Here is a 22431-nt window from a genome sequence, read left to right as displayed (position 1 = left end):
GCTAACTGACAATCTGCAATGAGTATACACTTAAGGAAGCATCACAACATCTAAGTGGGTGCTTGATGTAAACCTTGTCCAATTGAGCTTACTATTCTTTGCTGACACGAGTACACTGGCAAAGTGTACACTGGCCCACAGACAGCTATTACTGTGTGGTGACTGTGCAACTTCTGCTCTGGGCTTAAAAACAGTAAATATTGATTGGTTTCACAGAACCTGAAGCAACTGCTTGCAAGCCAAAACAACTAGAAAATGTATTGTAAACTGCAAATATCAGCCATAATCCATGTCAGACATGGTTGTGAATTGATACCAAAAAAGTTCTTCCTTGGGGTAAAGAATGATATTTATTTCAGCTGGATGCAGCGCAGCTCTCCAGACAAGCGTGTTACTGTGACCTCTTTCTCCTTACCATCAGCATGGTGGGGAATCGCTCCTTTTCATGTATTTCCTTTAAATTCGTGTTGCCTTGAAATTCAGCTTGTCTTTAATTCAGTTTTGTTTAGCACCACAGCTCTTGGAGATTGAATTGGAAACGTGCCCATGGGACATTATTTAGATAAAATATATGAAGCTGCAGTTGACCATGAGAGGGCTTTGAACCCATATGCCAAACACACACAGATATCACAATTTGCAAAGCTGCCAAAGCATCTGCTCAGCAACATTATAGAGCATGACCAGATGTGATCTGACAAACTTTGGGGCCAATTCCAGATATTTATGTAAAATTTGATTTCTCTTGCCTTTGGCATGGAAAATCAGAGACTCTTCAAGAGCAGAGTCTGGCTCAAGTTAAGAGCATTAGATCATTTGGGTTTGAGCAAAAAGAGTTTTTTTTTTTACCTGCAGCACAATAACAGAGGCCTGATTAAGATAAATTACATATCATAGTTGTCGTAAGGGCCGCCCTCTATCACGGCCAATAAAATCAGCTCCTCCTGGTGAAAGCAGTTTACTCTCCTCCAGTACAGCACAGATTGTCTCTCTCACCAGAGGAACTTCACCAAAAAGGGAGTGATGTTCTTGTTTCAGAGGTGCAGAGTCACACAGTGCAAATATGTGCCACCTAAAATATCCTGCTGAGGTCAGATGTGGCAGCTTTTAAGTTGAAGCCAAATTTCTGGGAGTATTAGAATCACTGTCACCATGTTTTCATGTGTGACGATGTGAAACCACAGTTCCAGTGGGAGACAATGATTCTCAATAACACATGATATAAAGATAAGTGCTGCGATGACTGCAGTGCATCCTATTGTGCAGGCAGTTTGCAGATTGTTTTCCATTATTAGTGATCATGAAGACTAGATCGTTTGCAGTATATGTAGTGTATATAAAAGTGAAACAAACAAATATACCATGCATAACGACTTGACTGTAATCTTCTATACAGAACCACAGTTAAGACCTCACTGTAACGCAAACACAGATTAGCCTTTCTACAGTAAATAATGCAGGGTTATTATCATTTATCTGCTTCCTGGAGCCTCCCTGCCTCTCACCTTCCCTTCAGCCTCTGGGCCTGCATCCAAGGTACAGTGTAGTCCCTCTGATTCACAACAGTTCTCTTCTCAATGCAACTCCTGTTGTGGTTGTTGGAAATTATTTAGGCTGCAAATGTGCTTTGGCCTTCAAGGAAGTGTTAATGTTGGGTCAGAAGATCAACTAAAAGAAAGTGAGTTTCGTAGATTTGAATCACTCAAAGAGAAACAGAAGAAACTTTAAATCTGAATTGGTCAGGCAGAACATGGATCTTCTCCATCTCTCCTTCTTCTTCTTGGAAAATTATTTTACAATTATTAAGATACAACACAACAATATTTCAATAAATGTCATGAGATATTTAAAGCTCAATTAACTGTTAAAAGACTGATGATGATGATGATGATGATGATGATGATGAATGGATCCAAATTCAAAAGCTGTTTAGTGTTTAAAACCCAATTTTGCTCTCCTGCAGTTTTCAGTTATTTTTGTGGGCATCTCCACAACATCATTCTTCTTTGGTAAAATCTTCTCTAACCTCAGAACATCTTTTCTAGCAAACAGCAGTTTCTCTCTCTCTCTCTATTGTTTCCTCTCTTTATGTTCTCCAGTCTACTTACCTCTTGTTTCCTCTGTTTGCGGCACTGATTCCTTTCCAGAGTGTGTGTTCGCACTTTGCTTGCAAACCCCCAACTCTAAAAATTGTGTTCATTCTTTAAGATTTCTTTTGGCCCTCTGAGCTAATTCATATTAGCATATTTAGTCCCCACAGTTTAAGACAATGAGAGTGTCGGTAGAAAGACATCACTATCTAAACCCTAAACCAATCAAAATTTTAATCCTGTGCCCTTCCCAATTAAGTTTTACCACTGATCCTTTCTCTGGCTTCTCCAAAGCTCATCCCTCCTCTCCAAATCTCTCTTGACACCAAAGAATATTACATTTGTGTTTCCCCATTCCATCATCTTATTTCATTATGTCAGAAAAATACCAATTAACTAGGGGTGTAACGGTACTGGTATTCATCCGGGACCGTCACAGCACGGACGTTACAGTTCGGCTCATGCAGTCGTACGGACGTTACACGGCAGCACATGTGTGAAGATGAATGAACTTAATGTGGAACCAAATTTCATACCCGCAAACCTTAAGCTGTAAGCTGTTAGCAAGTTAGCAACACACCATGAGTCAGTCACACTTTGGCAAATAGTGCTCACACAGGAACTTCAGTACCTGCCTGCTTCTCTCACATCAGTCGTGTGGGAAGATTTTGGGTTCCAAGTGAACGAGAGAGCAGGAGAGAGTGAGTGGTGGATGGGACGCGGACGGCGTGGTTTGACAGGTGTAAGGTATGTGTGCGAAAACACATTGAACATGCTAACGCATATTCATTGACATCACTCAGATGTGCCTGTGTCACATTTTACTGCTTGAGTCACTACAGGCTGTTCCAGCCAGCACAGGGGGAACATATAACACAAGGTGGAACAAACTGTAACTTGCACTGCTGTTCAGAATAAATAAAGAGACCCAGCCTCATGCGTTCGTCGTCCCGAACTTCTTGTGATGTGAACTGAACCGTCTACCGTTACAACCCTTCAATCAATCAAAATATATTGTGTATTATTCATCTAATATGTACAGCATATTAACTTCACACCCACGCAATGAAAAGTTTTTTAACTGATGAATCAATCGTAATTAAATTGAAAAACACACAAAATGATTATTTGATTATTAGATAATGAGCAAACACTGTCTGAGAAGAAGAGAAGTCTGTGCAGTCGCTGCACTGACAGCAGCAGCAGCAGTCGAGATTCGATTTTTTAGGATTTTGTGGGTTTGTCTGTTTTCCTGTCCATGTGCGCCTTCGCTAACTGATTCAATTGAAATAGCACAGAACATCTGCACATGTGGCCTGTGAGGCACAGAGGCACAAACATAATTTTTGATAAGAATTCAACAGTTTCTGCTGTATAGACACAACTCTGCACTGACTGCCTGTGTCAGAACAAATGAAGCCGTGGCGTAACCCAGTGTTACCAGACAGGTACAGGCAGGAGGGACACCTCTGTTCGCACAAGTTTTTATCCTTCACAAGAAGAGTTGACGTAGACGTTTCCCGCTTTGTTTTGAGCGTATTTTACGCCCTCATCAGACACTAAGTGAATCTAATTTAGTTCAAACCCGCTCAGTGAAGGTGGGAGGTTTTTGTGTGGCAGCTGTGGCAGTGGGACAGGATCATTGCTGGATGATGCCCAGCAGCTGACAGCAGGGGACCGACCAGAATCACTTCCATACACTCACTTCTTGTAATGGAAAAAAAACGACATCCATAGCTCATTGTGGGACAGAGGGGCTGACGGAGAGCTTTTTGTCAGAGGGTGATGCATTCACACCAGCACTCCCACATCCTGTCATATGGAATGGCGTGAACAGTCAGATTTGTCATTAGATGTGGCAGCTATATTCACACATGGTGGGTCCTGCTGCAGTAATACTTGGTTTTACTGTGACAACATTATGGTATTTCAAGGCCAGTGCTCCCATTGAAATGATATTCTCTGTGCAGAAAAACTCAGCAATACTTCGGCAGCACAGACAGTGAAGAATGCGAATTCAGTCTTGCCTATCAAGACCATTAAGGTCTATGTGATTGTTTTTTAATGCATTCACTCCAGTCTTTCTTTCTCTCCATTTACAGTACGTGAACAAAGGGACTCCTGGTCTTTATCCACCCCTCAACCCCCACCCCTCCCCTGTCTGATCGCTTCATCCTCCACCCAAACCCGTGCTGACTCCTCTGCACTCTTTCCCCCTCCCCGCCTCTCGCTTATGTTCTTCCCTCCCCCTCTCCAGCGTGTCCCCTAGTTTTCTGGTAGCTGTGTCTCTTTGATAATCCAAGACTCTTTGAAGACTCCAATTCCACGCTGCTTGCCTTGGAGCTATTGCACCTACAAAAACAACTGCGTGTGTGGGTGTGTGTGTGTGTGTGTGTGTGTGTGTGTGTGTGTGTGTGCACGTGTAGAGACAGAAAAAGAGGGAGAAGAGAGAGAGAGAGCAGTAGATGGGATGAGAATGGAGGACATAATGGTGGAATGGAAAATAAAAACAGTTCCATATGCATTTCCTTTTCAACTGCTTTAGTCTTTATGGCTTTCTGCTTGCTGCATACACTGAGAGGTGCACTTCTTCATTGTCATATTTGTTGGTGCAGCTCATTTTTTCTGTGCCTTTAGAGGCAGCAGCTCATTGATTCCTACATACACGCCCAAAATGCCAGAGCCAGGATGTAAACTCGCAAACGCTCTAACTAAATGGAAATTCCTGGTCCCGCACTGGGGGGGACTCTCGCAGGCTGTCAGACATGCACATTTTGTAACTAATGCTACACATTAAATAACAAAAGATGCATATACTATAGATTCACTTTGCCATACACCAGTGTACCAGGCTGAACACCACTTCACAGAAGCTAGCAGCTTGTCCTGTTAGATCTCAATAAAAATGGTTTTCGCTGCCTCTGTCAGACGCTGCAGCCAAGTAATTAGAGAATATTAGTTGGCTATACTTAAAATGTCGCTGTGATCAAAATTAATCATTACTAAATGTTTTTCTTCCACCCACTTCCCCTCCACTTTGTATCGCTGTCTCCTCCTCTTACCTTTCAGTACATCTGGCTGCTCTCTGTGACTCTTTCTCTACTTCTCCATTGTTTCAGTCTCAATCTTTAGTCCCTCTTCTTCCATCTTAGTCTTCAGCCCTCCCTTTTTGTCTCCGTCATTCTACTGCTCTTTGGCAGAGGAGCTTGCCATCGGGATTTAGAAGAAATTGAATTGAATTATGAAGGAATTTCTCTGCAGTACGATTGGCATCATTTCCTCCACACAATAGAACATCATTCTCATATCTCTCAGTGTGGGGGAATGAAAATAGGCCGTGCACCATTCTTTCTCTCATCCTTTTAAATTGAATTTTTCATATCACAGGGGCACTGAGACATCAGCCGTTTCCTTTAACATGGGCAGAAAACCCATTTCATAATATCTGAGAGACACATAACTGTGATTCAATAGGAAAAGTCTGGCTCCCAGCTCCAGAACACATACGATATACCTGAGCTCAGGATTGATAAACAGGGCCACATAGGTTTCCTGCTGCTTCAAAAGTTGAGGGCATTCCAGTAGAGTATACCAGAGCTGTTTGGCTTTCCAACCGGTTGAAGACACTCCATTGTAAACTAAATGAAATGCAGCTCGCGTTCATACCCGTATAGATTCCTTTCTCTCCACTCATCTGTGTCAGACATACAAACTGCATCCTTTACCTGCTGAAGCCTCCCATTTTACCAGTTTACTTTTATTAGAAGAAAAGTGAGCAATCTGACTGAACCCGAGTTTCCACTTGCAAATTGCACCCGCTGCTGCACAACGCAGCAGTGATTGTGTTTAGCTGCTTATTATCCCCATTCATGTGTCTTCAAAGTTGTGACACTCAGGCTCTTGTTGTGCTTTGCTCCTCCAACAGAAATTTTGAATATTCAGCATGTTTCTCTGGCCACAGTGACTCACCATAAACAATACCTCTGTGTAATAAAAAATTTAAAGGAAAACATCTGGCAACAAACTAACTGTGACAAATTGCTTGTTACCCACCAGACATGGGAAACAACAATAAATTTCACTTATATTCAGTGGTGGGGTACGTGCTGTGTTGTTGATTATTTTAGATTTTGGAAAAACAACATTTTCACATAACAATGAAATTTACAGTGCATTCACAAAGTATTCAGACCCCTTCCACTTTCTATCATTTTGATATGTTGCAGCCTCATTCTAAAATGGTTTAAATACACTTTTCTCTCATCAGTCTACACCCAGAGCGACAAAGTGAGAACACATTAAAAAAAAAAGAGCAACTGAAATATCACGTTGACATAAGTATTCAGACTCTTTGCTTTGACACCTGAAATTTAGGTCAGGTTCCTCCATTTCTCTTGATCATCTCTGAGATGTTTCCACACCTTGACTGGAGTCCACCTGTGGTACATTCAATGGCTAGGAGATGATGAGGAAAGGTACATACCTGTCTATATGAGGTCTCACAGCTGACAATGCAGATCAGAGCAGAAACCAAGGCATGAGGAGGAAGGAACTGCCTGCAGAGCGCAGAGACTGGATTGTGTTGAGGCTCAGATCTGGAGAAGGCTACAACAAATATCTGCTGCATAAAACTGCAACATGACAAAATCAGTAGCATGTAGCATCTATTTTTACTACTCTACACCAATCTAGCACATGTGGTTATTTGTCAGTGGAAGAAAATGGATAACTGGTTTGATTAAAAAAGGATTATAAAATAAAAAAAGGAAAGGAAAAAATAAAAAGGATTATTTTAATTCATAAAAATTGTGCAACTTGACTTTGATCCAGATATATTTTAGCAAGCAGACAGACAAGAATAATGGAGATGCAATCAGAATGGCATAAATGGGGTACCATCCACTTTGGCTTAAAATTCAGAGATAGATATTAAAGTATTAAGATTAATATCAAATGGAGGTACTTTAATGGAAGAATCTCCAGAGTACTGTTCTGCTATAATAATAATTATTGTTATAAAATCATCTTTTGAGTTAAAGTTATCACATGTATTTTATTATTCTGTGAACATTCAGTCAAACACTGCTGCCTCTACATTATATGAACTGTATCTAGTTTCCACCATACGTACAATCAAGCACTAAGCTGCCACTTGTTGTGAATTACAGTTCACCAAGGAATAATTTCTACAAGGTAGTTCAAGTACAGACATGGCCGTGACTAGCTTGATCACCAAATGTTCACCCGAAGATCAGTGAAAACACAAAGACGAACTTGGAGGCATGAGGCAGAGATTCAAGCGCTGAATCTCACTCACCTGCAACTCTGCTGGATGTCTGCTCAAAAACAGGCAGAGAAGATGGAAAAGCTCTCCCATCTGCATAAGTACCAGCAGCCCTGTGCACTGGCAATCAGTGAGGCTTGGCTGGATGACAGGGCACCTGACGGCAGAGTGGTGTCAGGTAGCTCCAGGGCATTCACAATGGACCCAGAACTCTGTGCTATGGGAGGAGCACAACAGCAGTGGGGTCTGCTGTCCCATCAGAAATCAGTGGTGCAAATCAGCAGTGGCAATAGAGATGCTCCACAGTCACCAAAATGCTGTCCTTGTTGCTTAGGCACAGCTATTCGCCCCAGGATTCCCTTCTTATTCCTTCATCCAGGCTGCAGGCAAATGCATTATTTTTTATTTCAAATCCAATCTTTAGGACAGACTGTCCACACTGTTATTTGGAAGTGATTAGATATAAGTGTTAACGATAACCCATCTGTGTCGGTTGCTGTGGAAACGACACACACGTATTTTTTCAATGCAGACACAAAATGGCAAGCCGCAGGCCGGGTGAATAATGGAGATGTATCCTCTTCCTCTTCACACCATAGCAATATCTAGTCTCCGCGCAGAAGTCCTCCATCACACCAGACAACATTAGTGACAGAGGTGGTTGATACATGTTTTTCTGTAGCAGTCGCAGCCAGCTAACAGGGCTAACAGCTCTCTGGACATGACGTCACCATTATGTGTCAGATGTGAAGTGATGAAAAGGGCAGGTTGAGAGCCAAGTTTTAAATCAGAAATCAAACCACCCATGTATGTTGTTTAAATCTGATTTGATGAATGAAATATTCATTCTGATGCTTCAGTGTGCCATAAATCTGATACAGGCTGTCAGTCTCTACATAACCTAATACGCATCCCTAAGTTCAGACCAGCAGGCTTCTCTGTTTCCTTAAGCCTCAAACTCATAATTTAATTCACATAGATCGTCTTTTATAATTATCTGCTCATCACTACAGTCATAACCAGTTGTTGTTTGAAGATACACCATGTCATATTATGTTCTTCTAATATAACATATATATGACAACTGAGGTGTGGTCTTGATAATTCACCCTGCTGGATGTATACTCTGTGCATGCGCCTATACTTTCTGCTGGCTTGTAGAGATCAGTTGAAGGATGAGAGGGAGAGGGAAGGTGAAGCTCACATGAAATCAAATGTCTTTTCTTATAGATGTTTTTATATTACACCGATAGTTCAGTCAATTAACAAAGACTACTCTCTTACACAACAGCCTGAAATACCAGCACTTGATGTGCTGGTATTTAAAGGCTTTTAATATAACTTTTTTCCTCGCTCACCTTAGAGCACCTAAAGATTTTTCCTTTTTTCTGTGACACCTACAAATGTAGAAAAGGCTGCCCCCCCACCCCCCCCCACCCAAGTTCGAATGCAATATAGAAGACTAATTGTAGACTATTACAATTTGCAGTATCCACATCAAGAAGGAAATTTCAATCATAAGCAACAGCTTTGGTAACTAATTTCCATAAATTATCAAAGCTTTAAATCTTTATAAAAAAGATGTAATGGTGGTGAGATAGAGACGTTTTAATTTGGTCTGTGAAGAAATTAATCTCCCGTCTTTCTATTGTCAACCTTATGCCCCCGTCAGTCAGCAGACAGGAAACAAAGGCACAGGTTGCCGTTCAGTGCAGGTGTACAGTGTGCTTTTTTTTCAAGTGTATTATGCTGAAGGTATCAGCTGGAAGGGGATGGAGTATTCAGGCTAGATAAGTGGATGTCATTATTGTCTATTTTTATTAAAAGCTGGTTAGCCATTGTATGAACGAGACCCGATTGGCCCAGTTTATATAACAGTGTAGTTAATTACTTTTCATTTTACACTTGACCACAGGAACCTCGTCATGACCTGCGTACTGAATCAAAGAAATAACTGCATTATTATCTGACTGGTTCCTTCTTTTTATATCTGTTTTAAACAATCTAACCACGTGGGGCTTCAAAGTGTTCAGGCAGTCGGGTGGATTTTATATTTCTGGGAGTTCCACAAAAAAAAGAAGAAAAAAAAAGAACATGGCTCCAAAGGGCTGCTGGAGCTCTAGGTAGGCAGTGGATGATTGCTGTTTATGACTACATTAAAATGTGTCTTGGTCCCCTTGTAAGGACAGAATCTGCTCTATCTTTCCATCTGCTTTGGGGTTGTAATATAATGCGTATAAACGAGGCCATTTTAACCCAAACTAAATGGTGTTATGAATTCAGATGTCATCATAATTGTCCCCTCGTTCATTCTCAGCCCCATAGCTTCTTACTCCTACCACAATGCCCAAACAATCCCGCGCTCCCGCCTCCAGTCTCCCAGAATCTAATCCTTCTGCTTGTCCCCTCCAGCCAAAGCGCCGTCCGTGTCTGCCTGACCAACTCCCCACTCCTGCTCAGCCTCCCCTTCCATCCTTCCGTCTTGCCGCATCCCTGCAGCCCCCAAGGCCTGGCAAAGGATTTGTGCTCTGACTAAAAGGAGAATCTATTTCCCATCTCTGCAGCCCTAGCTAGTTATCATACCCAGGAAACATGCTGACTCTCTGGAGTGATGCCTTGAGGAGAAGTTTAAGCAAGAATCCATATTTAAACAACTAAATGCCCCCTCACATTTAAATAGTCGTGGAGTCTCAGAGGCCTCCAATCATATTTAAGAATGCACCATTGAAATATCCAGCTGCATGAGTCAACAGCAAGTTTAATGAAATAAAACAGAAGCAATAGTACAATCGTCTGGTGTGATGGAGGAGTTTTGTTAAGTTCGGCTTATTTTCATAACTTCAATTAGATCAATCAGTGTAATTTAAATTCCACTTGAATGAATTATAAATGGTGTGTTCTGCCTTTGTATTTTTGCTCCAACACATACTGATAAACACATTTCCACAGTTAAAAATGTTGCTGAGTGTAGATGCACCAGCCAAAGAGCATCTTTAATAGAAAAAAAAGAAAAAATATATTTTTATCCACCAAAACCTCCCATTTCCCTTATTTTCTCATTTCTCACTATCACAAACAAAAACATAAAAAAGTCTTTGTTTGGATATTTTTCAAGAATCTTTCGCTCGTGCTTTAAAATTTATCTTAAGTTCCAGTAAATGTTACAGGTCTCTGAGAAGTCCGAGACCGTTTTGTGACTGTGTATGATTTATTGATGAAGTGATGCAGACGTACTGCTGGGAGAAAAAACATGATGGACCCCAGGCCTCAAGTAATCATTATTTAGATGAAAGACCAAGAAGTGCACCTGTGCAGTGGGAGAAATATGACTGTGATGGGGAGATGAACAGGGTTCTGGAAACATTTTGAAGCCCACTAATGGTATTAACAACACAGTGTTGCTAGCTCTTACCTAAGCCCTAAAAGCATTTCTCAATATCTGGTGTGTACGTACTAAAAGGCTGATGGTTTGAATGATTACTAGCATGGATTTGTTTGCCAGAAAAGTGGTGGAATGGTAGAAAGCACAGTCCCGAGGTATCGATCTGAGCTGACTCGTGCAGCAGACGCTGGCCTGTTCTGCTGTATCAGTGCTTTCCTGACTTTTACAAGAGGTGCTCATGTGTGGGGGTTGGGGGAAGAATGCAATTGCATGTGCACTGTGAGGAGTCATCTTTCTGTTGTGGATCGGTGGTAAGTGGCCATTAGTAAACTGATCTTTGGAAGAGGAAATTTAATGGTCTCCTAACTGTATTTACAAGCCATTCAATTTGATAAAGGGTGTGATCTTGAATGATTTATTATAATGCCGCTCTGCTCCTCTTCAAGCTATCAGATTCAGGATTTCATCAATGTTTTTTATTCATTCATTTACTCTCTCATTCTTTCATCACATCTCATCAGTGTGTAACAGCGAAAACAGATCTAATAATTTATTCTAATGCTGGCAAAATAGTGACTGTCACAAACTATATTTCCAGCGCTCTGTTTTTTTCTTTTCGTTAGTCTTATTTCGATCTCCTAGGGACTCGTTTTTAGTTAAATTGCAGAAATATTGTCTAGCTTTCTGCTCGGTTAAACATCAAAAGCTGAGGAAAAGGGAAATATTAAAATATGGAGATAGGAAGTAGCTCACTGGGGCTACTGATTAGTGTACCAATCATTGTCATCAGAATTCATTTGGCAGTGGCAGATTTAGAAAATGAAACTTTTGTCTGACTAATAATGATAATAACAGCAATAATGGTGCTTTTTAAATTCCCAGTCTCCATGACACCCTCTAATGTTTGCCTTCATGTCCGCACAAATACACAGACATTGTCTCCATACACAGGAATCTCTTTATACATCTACTAAATAAAGAGTCTGCCTCCCTCCAAGTAAATGTTCTGAGTGTAATTATTGAAATCAGTGACAATAGTGCGCATGGCACACGTCCACTGTTACTTCTCAATACGTACTGTATGTCACTTCCATCTGGTGCTGGACATGAATAACATAAATACACATCTTCACTTCCTGTATCGAGGATCTACACCTGCTGATGTCACATACAGTATCAATGGGCCAGGATTCTGTCTGTAAATATATATGTGGTATTTTTGTAGACACATAAATAGAAACACAAAGTTCTTGAACATGCTGTACGTCTTCTTATTTATTATACACTGCGTACAAATAGATCTGAATCATTCTTTATATATACAGAACAGTATCATAGAGAATATTTGAACACATGCCCCATATTGAGATATTTAAATTTTATGATAAAGAGATATTTTTAATAGTGTACGTGTTTTTTTGTCTCAATTTATTCAATTTCTGCTGCCCCTAATTTGCACACTCTTATTATTGGAGTCCATAACCTCACTGTGTTCGTATATATTTCTACCTTATATAATCTTCAGAATAATACTAGTGCAAAAGGCTATTTAATATTTAAGAGTGTTTAATATTTAATACTATTTTCTGACTTTTGAAGAGTGAACATTAGGAGGCCAGCAAAATTCAGACATTGGTCCTGAGCTGTAGCTGTTCCCAGTCGAGCCATCAAACCAAGAAAAGACAGTGTAGCTGAAAAATACTTTCCTTGTTTTGAAGGAATTCATTTGTTGTCTCTCTGTTTTTTAGCATCCCCATCGGCGAGTGACCTTCTCCACCACTAACCCTGTGCAGGACCTGCAGGATGCCTCTCAGCACAGCTACTATGACAGCGGTTTGGAGGAATCTGAGACTCCCAGCAGCAAGTCATCGTCTGGTCCTCGCATCGGACCCCTGACCCTGCCTGAGGACCACTATGAGAGAACCACTCCAGATGGCAGCATTGGAGAGACCGAGCACCCGGAAAACGGTACGGTGACAATCCCCTCCTCTCTGTCGCGCTCGCCATGAATATGTATTTAAATGTAAATGGTTTTAATAGGCTGTCGTGGTGTGGGCGCTGTTGTTGCCAATGGAGACATTTCTGGGAGATGTGTTTGTGCTCTGTGGCCGTTTTACAGTGGAAATGTTGTGGCACCCGTGACGCTGACTCGCTGTGTTTGTCGATGACTGTGTGAAATGTTATTGGTTTTTAAGCAGATCTGTGCTTGTGTAGGTGTGTGCGTGGGCGTGTGTGTGTGTGTGTGTGTGTGTATGGTATCTGAGCCGGAGTTAGCCGTGTTTCCATCCTCCTCATCAGCAGGTCCTCTGTCAGACATCCTTAATGACCCTCTCTCACAAGTGCGCTAATTAAAAAGCCCAACTAATGGAGCATTTGCCCTCTAAATAAATCTGAACCATGACATCTGTGCAGACAACACTATGTTTACTCGAAGCACCTTTTTGCCTCCAGTTGGACCCAAGTTGCACTGCGGCTTAGGTGTGCACAGGCCATAATTTCTAGGCACAGTAATCAATCCACAGGGTGACCACTGTTGGTCTCAGCACAGGTCCTTATTAGAAAAAAAGTCCCAGCCAACGCTGTACCTGCCGTGCAGCTGCCAACTGTTTTGCTGCCTTACGCTGCCAAACATAATTCATTACATGTCTTGCAACACACTTTGATAAGTGATTCACATGCTTCACATTTTCAGACATTATGGTAAATTTGCATCGCACCGCTCTCTGGATCAGACACTTTTACATGAGGATATTTTGTTGCTCACCTTGAACGTCTCGCTTTTCTTCCAATATTTGTAAATCATTAGTTTGTGGTATTAAAGTGAGGTTTTATCTCTGCGTTTCGTGCTTGGGGTGCGGGTTTGAGGTGAGTAATGAGGCTTTTTCTGCCCTGTGCAGAGTGGGGCATGTATCAGCCAGGACTTGCTAGAACAGTTACTTTGTCACGGTCGAAGTGAAAAATACACAGATGTATCTTTTGTCAATGGGACTGTATTTCCACGTGTGGAGACATTTCTGGATTTTTTTTTTTTTTTAAGTGTGGAGGAAAAAAAAGCCTTTTTCAGTCTCAAGCATTCCCAGGAGCAAAACCTCACAGTATCACAGGCTAAAACGTGTCATCGTCATGCCAAAACGAATGACAAAGTTCTGTTATTAGTACAATGTCTTGCATTGTGATGCATTGCCTCTTTACTAGACACTTGTGCTGGATCTAATTAGCTTGCTTATTCATCTCTATTGCAAATGTTTATTTGTTTACATCAATTAGTGACACCATATTTCAAGAGCAAGAAGAGGGTGGTGGGTGTGTAGGAGAGGATAAGTTCTGCCAATATGGCATTTCCCTCTGGCCGCATAGAGGTCAGAAATTGCTTAACATCGCATTTAATAAATAGTTTTGTTTGCCCCATATAAAGGCTAGCTGTTGAGTATTTCCATTTGCTCACTTTCCTATGTGTGAAATATGCATTTCCTTTTTTCTTTTTTCTATTGTTGTACCTGTTTATTGTGTTTTTCACATCTGCAGAACACAGGTTTTTGTCAGACAGGGTGCTCTTTGTTGTCAGCAGCGGGAGAGCAAGATTGGGAGAAGAGATGGAGCAGTTAAAGAATGAAAAGATGGCACAAGATGGGGGAGATGTTAGATTGTGACAGGGAGCGGGGACTAAGAGTCTCTGACAAGTAAGCAAAGCCCATAGGATGAGCCCCGAGGACAGGGAGATGCAAAGATGAACCGCTAACTGAGGATAGACCTAATTAAAATGTGATTCCCACTTCAGGGAGATAACCGAGAGCCCACATAAAATGAAGCATTAGACAGAAAAATCAAACCAGACAGAGGAATTCCTCCCCAGCTCCACCTGAACAGTGACGTGAAGCCTTTTTTTTAAGCATTTGAGTGACAGAGTGACAGGTTGTACTGGTGCGGAGCTTTATTCATTGCAGTGGAGATGAGTGACAGCCAAAAAATGGGGAGGTGAGCATGATGTGTCATTCCATTTAAGTTGGATAAAACACAGTATATGAACCCCAGACTGTCAGGTTTGCATCACTGGGCCCAGGAAATATCGACATGGATGTGTTTTGTTATACAAGTTGAACTTTGGCAGTGCTGAATCTACATTTTGAGAGAGTGTCAGTGTCCCACAGCGGAGAGTGATGTATAGTCATGATCCATTTTAGTTTAGCTGTTTGTTGAAATTATGGTCGCACTCAGACCTTAACTGTATTAGACTGGAATTAGGTCAGCTGCTGGAGTCTCAGTGTGGATACATCCCAGGCTGTGCAATTCCTTTCTTCAAGACATGCTAATATTAAGTATGTTAATGCCAGGGGTTGTCATGTATTGTATTATTGTATCATTATAATCAATTCATTTATATCATCTGATGTTCTCTGTCTTTTGAGGAGTCCTGCAGACTGAAGAATCACGGCAGAGAGCAAAGAGTCTGTGCGGTCTCTAACAGTCTCTCTGGTTCACTGAAGTAGACATCAACATATTCCCTCATGGTGCTTGGCTTTGGAATTAAGAGTAGTTTCAAACTACAGTAATAAAATTTGTGATATATGACATGCATGCTGCCTGATCTGCAGCAATTAATTTCTGGAGTTCCTTTTTTCGTATGCCTGAGCAGCTGCTCCCTCCTCCCACTTTTTTCTAATTCTTATCTTCAGGCCGTGTTAGAGTGCACTCCATTTCACTTCCCCCTTGTGTATTTTTCACTCTTATGTTCACACATGTAGCGTGCACATTGCTCTTCTGTTGGTTAATCTCATCAGAAATGTTTATCCATCAGATGCACGTGTGTGTCTGCGTGTGCATGCACCTGCATGCATGCATGTATTTCTTCATATTTGTGTGTGTTGCGTCACACCCCGAATCCCTAAATCATTTTGATTACGGTGCTATTTTACTTTAATAGACTCTCATCATAATCACTGAGCTCTGTAATTCTCTTTAAATTGATTGCTGTAGACAGCATGAAAACTGCTTATCTTGTATGTCTGGTTGCTGTCAAGATGCATGATTTGTCCTCCACAGTGAAATCAGATGAAGGCTGCTTTGCCCCATCTGTCCATCTCTCTGTATCTCAGACACTGCTGATCAGATTTTGAACAGTGGTCGTATCAAAGTCATTTACACTCTTTGTTACTGGTTCATGGTAGTTTTGATTTCAGAAGTGGGCTGGGGGCGGGAACACAAGCCGAAAGGAAAGCAAACAAAACAGTTACATGTGATTGCATTTGTATATGTATACAAATCAAGCAAATAACACATTATAGAATTGGACATTGGGCTTTCCAATTGAATTGTAGTCTAATAAAACCAATAAAAAATTAATGTAAATTGTGGCATCCTTAATACACTAACCTCTGAAAAGTTTTATCAGTAGAAATCAGAAGCTCACGACAGATGAATATTGTATTTGCTCCTTTACTATAAAGCACACTGTGCTGCCTTATCCTGGACTCATATTGAAACATATATGTTCAGGAGAATACTGACTATATATCATTACAGGGTTTTGCAGTGTTTTTGCAGCTGCAGTGTTGTCTGCAGGCTGCAGGTTAGGGTAGAGGGGGTGTTGCCTGAGAGGATTGAAGTTTGAACAACTATTATTTATGTAAGAAATCAGTTACACAAGATGATCTGTCAAATTTAGTCATCTATAATCTCTGCGTTGACTTGGTTTGATTTTGCTTCATATAGTCTTTTAGTTAATTCCATTAATTTGATTTCATGACAAAGACAACTGATGAAACAAACTGACTTTTTAAATGATTATTTTTCCTACCCTGAGCCAGTGAGCGTATTTTGAGTCCCAGCACACACAAATAGTTTAACCTCCTGCCGCCCCAGAGCACGAGGTATGAGTCATCCGGGACCTATGATGGGCCTCCTCTCTCTGCTCAGGACACAAGTTTGACTGGCAATCCCGTCATGTCCAGTCCAACCCAGACAATAATCACTCTTCTGGGGATCAGCGGTTAGGCATCTTGGCTGTGATACGAAGGCTCACACCAATAGGACACAGGTGGATTGAAGACAGGTACCAGTGTGCACGCACACACGCACACACACACACACACACACACACACACACACACACACACACACACACACCCACACATGCACGCACAAACACATACACACACACTCAACTGACCACAGATGGAGGAATTTTGATGTGGCCAGTTGCCCAGTGTGAGGTCTCCCTGTGTCTTCCTCTGTACGGACTCTCTGCCATATGGGCTGTTGAGAAGGGTGAGATAAAATGGTATAAATGCCGTTTGCATGATAATGAAGTTCTTTAGTGATGCTGTCTGATTTTCCTGCCTTAGATCTCTCAGATGACGCATGTACCGTCGTATATTTGTTCTTTTTGAACTCCTGTCAGGGATTTTCCTCTGCTTTCAGCGCTTGCCATATCAAGGGTACAACCATTTTAGCCATTACTGCTTTTGACATCATGAGTTCCCCGTGTATATCTGGTCTGTGTGTACAAAGCATGAGACACATTTTAAACAAAGGAAAGATGTGGAGAAAGCCATTGTGTAGACTGAGAGTCAGAACATCAGACTAATGGGGCTTGTTTGGCCTATGAGTGCCAGATTGGGCCCCTGCCCGGGCACCAATATAGTGTACTGATGCGAGGGTGTAGATTTCCTCAAGCAGATGTCAATGTGCTTTGTCAGAGTCCCCACTTTTGAGTGGAGGAGACCATGCCAGCCTGTACCAGCACAGAGGCCTATGCCAGCCACTGCTGGAATTGCTGCCACCCGAGAAGGGACAGGTCATGGGACTGGCAGTTTTGTGGAGGCTTCTGTGGAAAAAAGTCCTTACAAGTGGTCCCCTGAGGCAAGTTGTCATGAGTAATACGCCTATAATCCCAAGCTCATTCTAGCACATGCATTATGCTCAGCTCACATCAGCAGCGGCTGTTTGCCCCCCCCCCCCCCAAATTGTTTGTAATTTTTTTTCAGAGCAAATAGGTCACTGGAAGAGCCTAACTGGAGCAGAATTAAACTCTCTAACCTGGATTAGGCCGTGACACTGTGGACAATGGTTTACAATAGCAATGACTTTATGGGACAATGCAGCTAAATTCAAAATGGAGCCGACGATGTGTCAACTACTCACAGTTTTGAATGCGTCTTGATTTCCCTTCGCCCAATTTGAATCTGAAAATGTGCTTTCGCCTCTGTGATCACTAACAATACGACCTCCACGCTCATCCCCAACTCAGGCTGCACACATTACAGTGTTTGTCAAATGACTTCAGATAGGCCAGACCTTTGAACAGGGCTATGTGAGAGAAAAGACATGGTGTCAGAGCTCAGACCATTAACAGCAGCAAAGTCTGGAATCGGTTTATTGTCTTTTAGAGTGAACTGACTTCTCACTGTGTATCAGAGATTGCAGCTACATGTGAAATTTAGATGGAACTAGAATAGAAGTCCCATTATCTCAATAAATCTACCCCTTGCATTCAATTTGGTATTACCTTCTTTGACACATAAAAGTGATTTCTCTGTAGTTTCATCATTATGTCCAGCTGACTGGAAGACTACACTGATAAAAGCATGTTTTTGTCAGAACCTGAAATTTATTTGGGTTTGAGTACACCGTATATTTTGTGTTGTGGTATTATATATAAACATGACATAGTGTGTATGTTCTAGAAAGAAGAGGAAAAATTCCAATAGAAAACAGAGAAAATGATGTTTAAATAATAAAACATGAGTTTAAATGTTGTCTAAATAATGAAAAAAGAGGAAAGCAGAAATCATAAGAGATTTAGTAGAAGATTTCTGGAACATTTTCTAGGGACAGATTCCCAGTCCTCTTCATTTTAATTGAGGTCTACACAAGCTACTCAGCTCTATCTGCATGTATATAACATGGATGAAAACCCAGATGAGTGTTCTGAATTATGCACAGAAAGAAAAGTACACACATATAAGCACACATTAGGTTCCATAAATAGTGCTTTTAACGCCATTGCTGCCACAATGTCCGGTTTTAGCACTAAGCTTGTAAAATGAATGAGTGAGCCAGTATGCCTAAGCCAGGATCCCTAAGCTTTAGATGTGCTCATGTATTACTCTAACAAAAGTGGATGGCTCTCTGTACTTAGGCAAAAATTGGATAGTACATTGCCTACTCTTGCCACGCCATCGAGTCTGGGCAACAGCATGCTGAAGCAGCAGGTTTGGAGGTGGTAATGTGTGAAACACAGGCTTGAGAGTACAAGTTTATAAAGACACATGGAGAAAAATTTCATAATTACCCCAGTGTCACTCAAAGCTATAAAAGACACTCCTTTTAGCGGTGTCCGCTGGCAGGTCCATGGGATCTGGAGTCGAAACTTTAAAGATAATTATGGAGGCAGAAATAGAAAGCGGTGGTACTGCTCTGCTGCTCTCAGTGGGTCTTACCCAGTCTCACCCCAGATGTGATTCGCAGAGCAGGTAGAGCGATGTGCATCAGGGAGGGGATGCTGGCCAGGGGCCAGATCCACTTCAACCTCAGTTGGTCGGGCAGCTCAAGCCGGCATCAGAGAAAGGCCCCGGGGGTCATCTCTCCATCATAGTGTGATGGGGACCGAGAGCCGCTGAACCTCCCTCTAACTAGTGTTCTGCCCTTCAATGATGGATGGCACTTGAGGGACTGGAATTGTACTGTATGGGTCTGACATGCATTTCCTTATTTCCAGTGAGTCACAGAGGAATGAAGCCGCTCTAGCTTTAAGGCTTTCTCACAGTCAGTTGAGGATATCTTAGGATTCAGTGCAGTTAAGGGACCTTACAAACTGAGTGAGGACTACACCCTGTGAAACTGAACATGTCCTCTCTGCTCTAAGTTGAGAGCAGCGGCACATTTTTTTTGTTTTGCTCATTTGTTTGTTTACAAATGGAAATATGGTCCTGGTGACAGGATCGATTCTTAATTTGCAGTTTTGTGTTAACATCATGCAGTCAATATCCTACATGCCCTAAGCTAAGTAAAATGACTTGTCTTGCTCATGGCCAAGCATGTTGCAGTGTTATTCATTTTAGGTGATAGATAGATAGACATTTTACTTCCCTATTACATAAAATCATCTACATATTTTTACAGTGGCTTGACAGGATTTTTGATCAATACCACATCTAAGTGATTACTTCACCAGTTCTGGAAATTTATGCATTTCAAAACTGACTTTAAAACTCACTTTCTGATGCGAGGCATCCCTGAAGGGCCCTTGTTCTCAAGCCAAAAGTAGAGTAATTCTGAGAGAATATTGCATGACGATGTAGCCTGTTTCCACCATGAATTTCTGCTCTAATTACACAGCATGCTTGACTTCATTGTGAAATTGTGACCAGTTTTTGTTACTCCTAAATTACAGTGTTGTAACATTGACAATCACAATGCAATTCCTTGTTCGCCATCAGAGGTCCATCTTACTTAATGCTATTTTATGGATTTTTTCACTTTACCTTTGGGTAACTCCATCTCAGATGGTCATGTTGCAAGGCCCCAACACTTGTCACTCATCCTGATGAAGTGTCTACTTTGAAGCAGTATCTAGCCTGGAGATGAGGTACCCATCAAACATGCAGCCGCCACAGGCGCTGAAAAAACAGATGGTGAGAGCAGCCACTGTCATAAAAAAAAAAAAAAAAAAAAAAGTGACAGCAATGTTTACTCTTGTTGTGCATTTGCTGTATTTTTTCCCACCTCTTACTGCTTTTTCCCACTTTGTTGTTGCTATTGCTACGGCTCCCTTGCACTTGATTGCCCCAATGTAGCTCACGACTAGCCATATTTACACGGCACAAAAAGCTCTGTGAATTTACCCAATTTATTAAAAACAATATCCCTGAAAAGTCTCTACATTTATGCTGAACGTCGAGATTGAACGACGCACATCCAGGGTCACAGACAGACCCAGACTACTGCACTGTGTCCGTGACCTCATTTACCCATCCTTTCATTAAATTTTCATTTTATTATCTCATAATGCAGTGTATGTCCCGTCCATTGATGTTATTTTAAAGTGATAAAACATTTATATTGCTCTTTTATGCCCCTTTAATACACAAGACAGCACTAAAGTGCAGGTGTAGCCCTCATTCAATTAACTAAAACACGTTGCATCCCAGATATGCCCAAGTGCTCCTGACCCACACCCCAGCCCCCACCCTCCATTTATTCCATATCTCACCAAATATTAAGGTCAAGGGTGTTATTGTGCTCAAGGATCATTCCAGTTGGAGGGTTTCAACAGCTTCAAAGAACCTGGATGTTGACCCTTCTTTGCCATGCCAAAGCTTATAAAAGTCAATCAGACACAAGCAGCAGAAAGCAATGAATTAGTAAAGAACAACAGGGGAGGCTGGAATCACGCTGGCCTCAGAAGCCAAGATGATGACCCCCTGCCGCCTTCTGTGTTTTGCGTTTCTCCTGAACTCGATATTTAAAGACTGAAATTTGCAGTTTTCCATAATAATTATATATTCAATCATCCTTTTGATTCCATGTGATCTTTTCTCCCCTTCCCTTAATCAAAGCCTTGTCAGAAAAGCTATCGTCTGGCAGAGGGTACAGAAGGCTAGAGCAGCACTGGGATAGTGCTGCGGTTCTTTTCCTGTTGACTCTCTCTGCTACACAAAAGGCAATTTTCATAATTCATCATGTTGTAAATTTGAATTGTCCTGCTCCAAATGCATGGCTGTATTGTTCAGAGCATTGTGGGCTTTCCGTCTGACTGCGTTAGTATGCTGACTTTCCCAGTGAATTGTCAGTCATGCAGCAACTCGCTATCTACACACAACATTCAAATAAAGCTTGGCCTCTCCAGGGTCATTATTTAGCCGCTGTATGGACCGCTTACATGATTCTAAAGATCAGATTTTGTGAGATTATGTTGAATATTTGTCTATACTTGGCATGAAAATGATGCATCTCCTGTGACTGTATTATTTAAATCTCTGGGTATTAACTTTTACCACAGATATCTCTTTATATCACATGTCCTGATATATGTATGAACGCATCCAGACTACACAGTACTCTGCTCTTCAGTCTGAGCCTGACCACTTTGTTTGTGGTTTGAGGATATGATGTACGATCAAATGATAGAAGTTGTCCTGAAACACCCAAGACCACAGGCAAGGTTATGCATCCCACACAACATGGAAGCATGGTGAGGATATGTCAACATTTCTCTCTTCTATTCATATGTCTATGCAAGTGAAGGCTAATTAGCAGCTAATGTTACGTCTCCCAAGCTAACCATGTCTCACTCTGCAGACCGTGGAGATCAAAGGCAGAATTAGCAAAGAGATAAGATCTTGATCGAAAGGGGAAGAACAACAAATAGATCATGGAAGACATCCGTTCTACGTGTCAATAAGATCAATGAGTGAAAGATAGTGAGCATGAAAGTGCTACATTGGAATTAACTCCATGGGGGAAATCCTAAGAGATGAATAATTCCTTCTTTGATAGTTAGAGCTGTAGATCACACGTAAAGGAGACTTTCATTTTGTTGTCAGTGAAAATAAAATTAGTGATGAGTTATACTCAAATTTTTTGGCCACTAATATCCAGTTTGTATATTTAGTACTTCATTTCTTTCACCCCTCCAAGAAAAAACACATTTTATATTTAAATCAAGAAGTTAATTC

General features: G+C 41.3%; 1 protein-coding gene across 1 annotated transcript in view; it reads left to right on the top strand.

Annotated features, from left to right (window-relative positions):
- Positions 1 to 22431, top strand: part of LOC111222324 (protocadherin-1-like) — an 87024-nt gene that overhangs the window by 53128 nt on the left and 11465 nt on the right. Inside the window, exon 4 of the mRNA XM_022746024.1 lies at positions 12505 to 12724. Coding sequence (XP_022601745.1) covers positions 12505 to 12724 — 220 coding nt within the window. The remainder of the gene's footprint in view (positions 1 to 12504; positions 12725 to 22431) is intronic.

This window comes from Seriola dumerili, unplaced genomic scaffold (genome assembly GCF_002260705.1).
Source record: "Seriola dumerili isolate Sdu_G_001 unplaced genomic scaffold, Sdu_1.0 BDQW01000091.1, whole genome shotgun sequence".
NCBI classification, from domain to species: Eukaryota; Metazoa; Chordata; class Actinopteri; order Carangiformes; family Carangidae; genus Seriola; species Seriola dumerili.
The sequence above is the reverse complement of the archived record's forward strand: the minus strand, read 5'-3'. Positions and strand labels throughout refer to the sequence as shown.